General features: G+C 47.2%; 1 protein-coding gene across 1 annotated transcript in view; it reads left to right on the top strand.

Annotated features, from left to right (window-relative positions):
- Nucleotides 1–1,674: 1,674 nt before the first annotated feature.
- Nucleotides 1,675–7,526, top strand: part of ZFAND3 (zinc finger AN1-type containing 3) — a gene marked incomplete in the record, with an annotated part of 107,218 nt that continues 101,366 nt past the window's right edge. Inside the window, 1 exon segment of the mRNA XM_072410006.1 lies at nucleotides 1,675–1,960. Within this exon segment, the coding sequence (XP_072266107.1) occupies nucleotides 1,890–1,960 (71 nt within the window).

Genomic DNA, 7,526 nt, shown 5'->3' with positions numbered 1-7,526 from the left:
TCTATGATTGGACAGTATGGGGGTCACTGATGGGATAGTATGAGGGTCTCTGATTAGATAGTATGATGGTCTCTAGTTGGATGATATGAGGGTCTCTGAGTTGGATAGTATAGGGGTTCTTCGGTTGGATGGTATGGGGGTCTTTGATTCGATGGTATGAGGGTCTCTGATTGGATGGTATGGGGGTGCCTGATTGGATGGTATGAGGGTCTCTGATTGGATGGTATGAGGGTCCCTGAGTTGGATAGTATAGGGCAGGGGTCTTTTTCATTAGAACACCGGATAGGGAATCCCCCTCCTCCGCAGTGTCTTGGGGGAAGGGGACCCCCATCAGAGATCTCCCCGCGGCAGCCGAAGGGAGCCACAACAAGGAGGCTGAAGAGCCGCAGGTTGCAGACCCCTGGTATAGGAGATCTTCGGTTGGATGGTATGGGGGTCTCTAATTGGATAGCATGGGGGTCTCTGATTGTATTGTATGGGGGTCACTGATTGGATGGTATGAGGGTCTCTGATTGGATGGTATGGGGGTCCCTGATTGGATGGTATGAGGGTATCTTATTGGATGGTATGGGGGTCTTTGATTGGATGGTATAAGGGTCTCTGAGTTGGATAGTATAGGGGATCTTCGGTTGGATGGTATGGGGGTCTTTGATTGGATAGTATGAGGGTCTCTAATTGGATAGCATGGGGGTCTCTGATTGGATGGTATGAGGGTCTCTGATTGGATGGTATCAGGATCTCTTATTGGATGGTATGGGGGTCTCTGATTGGATGGTATCAGGATCTCTGATTGGATGGTATGGGGGTCTCTGATTGGATGGTATGAGGGTCTCTGATTGGATAGTTTGGGGGTCACTGATTGTATGGTATGGGGTCTCTGATTGCATGTTATGGTGGTCCCTGATTGTATGGTATGAGGGTCTCTGATTGGATGGTATGGGGGTCTACGATTGTATGGTATCAGGATCTCTGATTGGATGGTATGGGGGTCTCTGATTAGATGGTAAGAGGGTCTCTGATTGGAAGTGGGTCTGTAATTGGATGGTATGAGGGTCTCTGATTGGATAGTATGGGGGTCTGTGATTGGATAGTATAGGGGTCTCTGATTGGATGGTATGGGGGTCTCTGATTGTATGGTATGAGGGTCTCTGATTGGATAGTATGGGGGTCACTGATTGGATGGTGTGGGGGTCTCTGATTGTATGGTATCAGGATCTCTGATTGGATAGTATTGGGGTCTCTGATTGGATGGTATGGGGGTCTCTGATTGGATAGTGTGGGGGTCTCTGATTGGATGGTATGAGGGTCTCTGTATTTCTTCTCCTGATCTGGCTCAGCTCCAATCTCAGCCAAACACCGACCTCTCCCGCCTGTACCATGAGACCTGTCGGGGGTTTCCGGTCGTTGATGTTTTAGTGATTGGGTTCTCCATGCTAATCACAGCCCCCCCAGACACACATATCGCCCCATACTATTCCTACACACTATGTCGCTTTCTCCGGAGGGCCCCCCCGGAGCGATGCGACTCCAAGAAAACACATATCCCCCCCTCTGAGGGCCGCGATGGTTTCTTCCTTTTCCAGCTGATTTTAGGTCTTCGCTCTCCGCTGGATCCAACCATTTCTGGGATAGGGGTGCCGGGCCTAGTCCGGTTCCAGGCAGTATGTCAGGGGTTGGTTTAGGAGGGAAGGTGATAGTGTAGAGGTATAATATATGCCCTATAAAGTACCAGGACACAGCTAAACCCCTTTATTTTCAAACCGGACATTCACACAGCAATACCGGGGCGGCGGCTCCCCCTGGATCGCACTTAGTACGTTCCGCCTCCAGCTGGCCGGCCTGGAATCACGGCTCCGATCCTCGGCCGGGACCGAACCGCCGCCTGAACCATGGGAGATACCGGGAGCGAGCGCAGCAAGCCGCCCAGCCTCCCCCCACGCTGCCCCTGCGGATTCTGGGGGTAAGAGAGCCGGGCCTTGGGCCCCTGACAACCTCCTGTCACCTGATACCCCCTCCAATAACCTGATACCCCCCACTGATACCCCCAAATACCTGACCCCACCAATGACAACCTCTCCATCACCTCACATATCCTACTGCCCCCACCTATTACCCAAAACCCCCACTGACAGCCTCCTGTCACCCCTCTGCCCCCCCTCCCATTACCAGACACCACCTCTGACAACCCCTCCATCACCTGACAACCCATATTTACCCCCTCTGGTCATATATAACCCCTATGGGTCCTCCTGTCACTGATACACTAAACCTGTCCCAGCACCTTTATGTTATCCCGTAATACCCCCCGGATACCCTCCCTGAAACCCCCATTCTGTCCCAACATTGTCTCACGTCTGATGGTTGTAGAAATCACCAATATATTGTAACCCAGGGTACATCACTGCATTGGTACCCCCAGTGCTATGGGGGCTGGGTCTGTGTGACACCCCTAGGTATTGTGTTACCGATTGCACCTCAATATGTTATGGATCTCATGCACCAATAACGTCTGAGTACCGACCACGTCTGTTATCACCAACATAAACATTGTACCAGGCATCGGTACCAGGATAAAACCATCACATACCAACCGGGCTGTACCAATCAATGGTTACCAGTCACTGGCACCAGGAAAGTACCATCACATACCAACTGGGCCGTACCAATCAATCGTTACCAGTCACTGGCACCAGGATAAAACCATCACATACCAACTGGGCTGTACCAATCAATGGTTACCAGTCACTGGCACCAGGAAACAACCATCACATACCAACTGGGCTGTACCAATCAATGGTTACCAGTCACTGGCACCAGGATAAAACCATCACATACCAACCGGGTCCTACCAATCAATGGGTACCAGTCACTGGCACCAGGATAGTACCATCACATACCAGCTAGGCTGTACCAATCAATAGTTACCAGTCACTGGCACCAGGATAGTACCATCACATACCAACTGGGCCGTACCAATCAATGGTTGCCAGTCACTGACACCAGGATAGTACCATCCGATTCCAACCGGGCAGTACCAACACAAATATGGTACCAGCATGTATTACCATATGGCAACCAATAGTTACCAACTCCAGGAGGCTACTGGTATATACCAGCTGGGCTTTCCATTGCCAGTTTGGTACTGACATGTATCCTCATACACCAGCCACTGGTTACTGATTACCAACACCAGGATGTTACTGTCATATACCAGTGTGTGGATGCCAGCACCAGTATGGTGCTGACTCGTCATATACCAGTAGGTGGTTACTAATGTCCAACACCAAGATTGTACCAATATATACCAGGAGGGTACTGTTTTATACCAGCCAGTGATTTCCAATAACCAACGCCAGTATGGATTTGTATTACACCTATCCCTAGTTACCAGTTTCTAGCATTAGGATGGTACTGCCATATGCCAGCTGGTGGCTACCTACCAGCACCAGGAAAATACCCTCATTTGCCAGTCAGTTGTTGCCAATCATTTGCTGCTCAGTTACTCCATGCCAACACCAGGATTGTATAATGACAAACCAGACGGTGGTTTCCAATGACCAACACCAGGTTGCTACTGTCTTATACTGACTGCTAGTTACCAATGGCTAGCACCAGAATTATACCGTCGTATAACAGACAGTGATTACCAATCCCCATCACCGGGATGGTCATGTCATATACCAACCTCTAGTCACCAATCACTGATACCAGGGTAGTACCATCATTTACTAGCTGTCATATAACCATCATCGACCCCCTCACGTAGGAAGTATAGCAGAGCAAATTCCAGGAGCCAGAACATCTTAAAATATGGCAATAAAATGGCCTAGACCGGGCTGAGAGTGAAATCCTCCCTAAAACCGGATGGAAAAAGTTTGAATCCCTGTCAGGTGTGCACTATTGTCCCCATGGCCTCATCTTGGAAGCTGGGGTCCCTGGACACAAGCAGCAATAAAATCCTGGCAGGGCATTTTAACAATTCCATGTGCCGTCCATACATCTGCAACACAAAGTTTTAGTATTGGATGAAGTCTGGAAGAATTAGACCCCCCCCCCCATCAAGTTTTTATTGTCTGTGCCAAAATTTCTAATTATAAGAAGTTCCATAGGTGTAGTATATAGAAGCTCTGGTCCATCTTGGAGGTTCTGACCTTTTCTCTGTAATATAAAAAATCCATTTAACATTAAAGAGTGCAACACACGCATAATGAGCATAGCAGGTGTAAAGACTCAAAAACTTGACACACGGATTGAGGAAGCCCCTCATAAGGGGCACAGCAGGTGTAAAAACTCAAGAACCTGGCACATGGATGGTGGGAGCCCCTCATAATAGGCACAGCAGGTGTAAGACTCAAAAGCTTGGCATGTGGATGGTGGGACCCCCCCCCCCCTCATAATGGGCACAGCAGGTGTAAAGATTCAAAAGCTTTGTCACATGGATGGTGGGAGCCCCCCATAATGGGCACAGCAGGTGTAAAGACTCAGGAACTTGACACATGGATGGTGGGAGCTCCTCATAATGGTCACAGCAGGTGTAAAGACTCAAAAGCTTGGCACATGGATCGTGGAAGCCCCTTATAATGGGCACTGCAGGTGTAAAGACTCAAAAGCTTGGCACATGGATAGTGGAAGCCCCTTATAATGGGCACTGCAGGTGTAAAGACTCAAAAGCTTGGCACATGGATCGTGGAAGCCCCTTATAATGGGCACTGCAGGTGTAAAGACTCAAAAGCTTGGCACATGGATGGTGAAAGCCCCTCATGATGGGCACAGTAGTTGTACATACCTGGGAAGGCCCTATACCATTCAGTATACAGTGCCCCCCAACAGTGCCTACACTTCATGGCCTGAGAAACAGAAATCCTGCAGCCATTGACTGACCCTTGTGTCAGTTTATTTTGAAACAACATGCTGTAATTGTGGCTCCATTTTTACCTTCGCCTTCCATATGCACAGAGGAGCATAATCATTCAAGGAGAGTTTAATGCATCAGGATTGTTTCTGGTCCCTTTGATGGTGAAAATTTGCAGAATGTGTTGAATATATATAATGCAAGACTGATCCCCAAAATCTGTGCTTTGGTGGACGCAACACTATTGTGGAAAATGACGGCCAGTGTTGGATTGTACCATGCTCGCCATTCCCAGGTGCTCCAACTGGTGACCATGCAGACTGATCTCCAAAAAGGATTCCAGTGGCCAGAGGAATATTTGACCTAGAAAGCCAATAATGGTATGATTGTGGTCTGATTTTTTCAGCACCATCATGAAAGAGTCTGGATGCAGTGAGATTCTTGTGGGATGAATTTTAACGCAAGAAAGCAGATGTTGTGCAATCCAAACGTCTGTCTGGTCTCCATGTACAACAGGGCCCGGAAGATTCACCACCACCCGCAAGATTCATTCAGCAAGGACCAAGGGTTATCCATTGTGGTGCTGGGCTTTCTTTTTTCGTTCAGTTGTTGCCAAACTTTGCACCAGTAATGATGAAGTTACCCATCTGAGTTTTATGGGGAGGGAGCAAAGAATTTCCTCAGTGTCTTGAAGTGAACCAGGAATCGCTTGTATACCTCTAGGACTCTCGAGATTTGTGGAGGAAGAACTGGATATCTGGGCCCTGTACTGAGACTATGCTATTGTCTACCCCACCTGGAAATGCTGGATATCTGGCTTCCACAACAATTCCTAGGCTTGAGTACTGGAGGGAGTTTTCTGTAAGAAGAGACAGCAGCAGTTTCCCCACATTTTTTATAAGCTGGGTGGGAAGAAGATGTAAGCGGGTGGATATGACATCACATAACAAATTTAGTGTTCTCAGTTGTTGGTGCTATAGGAATCCAGTAACTTCTAAAATTCTGTCAGCTTTTTACCCCTCCTATAGTTTGTTCCAAATTTCTAAAGCCCATCACCTTAGTATGTCCCGTTTTATCATATTTGTATTAGGCCCCAACTGTCCCGTGCTCCTCTATTGTGACTCAACTTTTTAGTAACTACCCAAAAACAACTGGATGGTTACTAAAAATTGGCGGGTGGTGCTCCCGGCTAAAAGAGTCATGGGAGAACAGTGAGACAGCTTTTAACTTGTTGTTAGGTCAGCAATGGCTGCTCCTTATTTCTTTCAGGACAGATTCCCTTCCCTTGAGGTGACTGTGAGTTGACATGGTCGAGCCGGTGAATATTCTGTCCCTAAGCCTCCGATTCTTGGCTTGGTGTATGCAAATACTGATTTACTAAAAGATAAAGGTATTGCCCCCCCCCCACCACCACCTTACCCTACACCTACATTGTAGTGAGGGCCAATGTTTTGTTACAAATTGATGTGTGAATTGTACACCCACCTAGGTTAGCAGGTTGCAAGTATTTCCAAGCCACTTGTATGTACTGGGCATCATTGGGTCTTCTGTACTGTGGTAGCTTATGTAAGATGTCAACATTAAGTTCTCTTCATGAACTCAGATCACCTGTATCTGCGAGGAAGATGCGATTTCCCTCCGTGATTGGTGTAATATACATCTGTCAACATGCAGTCCCAAACTTGGACCATAGCACAGATTTCTTTTATTTCACGTTGTTGGTACCTGGTGCTGGCAGTTTGGCAGCTCCCCGGTTCAGGGATGGCACTGATGTGGTCACTGTGCAGTCATGCAATAACTATAAACCATTCAGTGCCAACTAAAATGTACCATAAGCACCACCAGCCTTACTCCTGAGATTTGCCCCTCACTTGGGGCCGGGGTATGTGTGTATCTTCACACTGACCAATACAATATTGATTTATCCTTGTCAATATCCAAACTAGTCATCTCCCTGGTCCTTTTTAGCTGGGTGAACCACCTGGAACCTTAGTAACCTTATGGCTGTTATGATTGGTACTGAAAAGTTTGGTACAACGGTCACTACCCGCCTACAGCTTCTTCTCACCCAGTTTACAAACAATTTTTGGGAGAATACTGCAAACAATAATATTCCTGAACACGACTGGCTCAAAGGCCATGGCTCCAACTACTATTCTGAGAGAATGGGACCCCTCATTTCTGGATTATATTCAAGCTTCAAAATTTTGACCACCAATAGAGAATCATAATAGCGAAATTATTTAACATAAATGACCGGTCCCAATTGTGAAAGCCCCTCCCCCATACACAAGATTTCAAGTGTCATGGAGAAGTATACAATTATGCCACATGTTGGTCTGCTATAAGAACGTTTGATGAATTCACTCCATCATTCATGGTCATAGAAGTGAATGTAATGTGATTCCAGTATCACCAATTCTTACATAATTTTATCCGATTCCAATCGGTTGTACAATCCCTTTGTAACAGATTTCTAATCTCTTCATTAATTGCCATTTCCACTAGTGAAGCCAACTAAAAAGCATCCCCCCCTCCATACCGGTGACCACTCTCCACCCTATCCTCCATCATGCAGATTCCATACACACAGTCACCCAGATTCCATACACGCAGTCACACTGATTCCCAGATTCCATACACGCAGTCACACTGATTCCATACACGCAGTCAC

Source organism: Pyxicephalus adspersus, chromosome 4 (assembly GCF_032062135.1).
Source record: "Pyxicephalus adspersus chromosome 4, UCB_Pads_2.0, whole genome shotgun sequence".
Taxonomy (NCBI): Eukaryota; Metazoa; Chordata; class Amphibia; order Anura; family Pyxicephalidae; genus Pyxicephalus; species Pyxicephalus adspersus.
The sequence above is the reverse complement of the archived record's forward strand: the minus strand, read 5'-3'. Positions and strand labels throughout refer to the sequence as shown.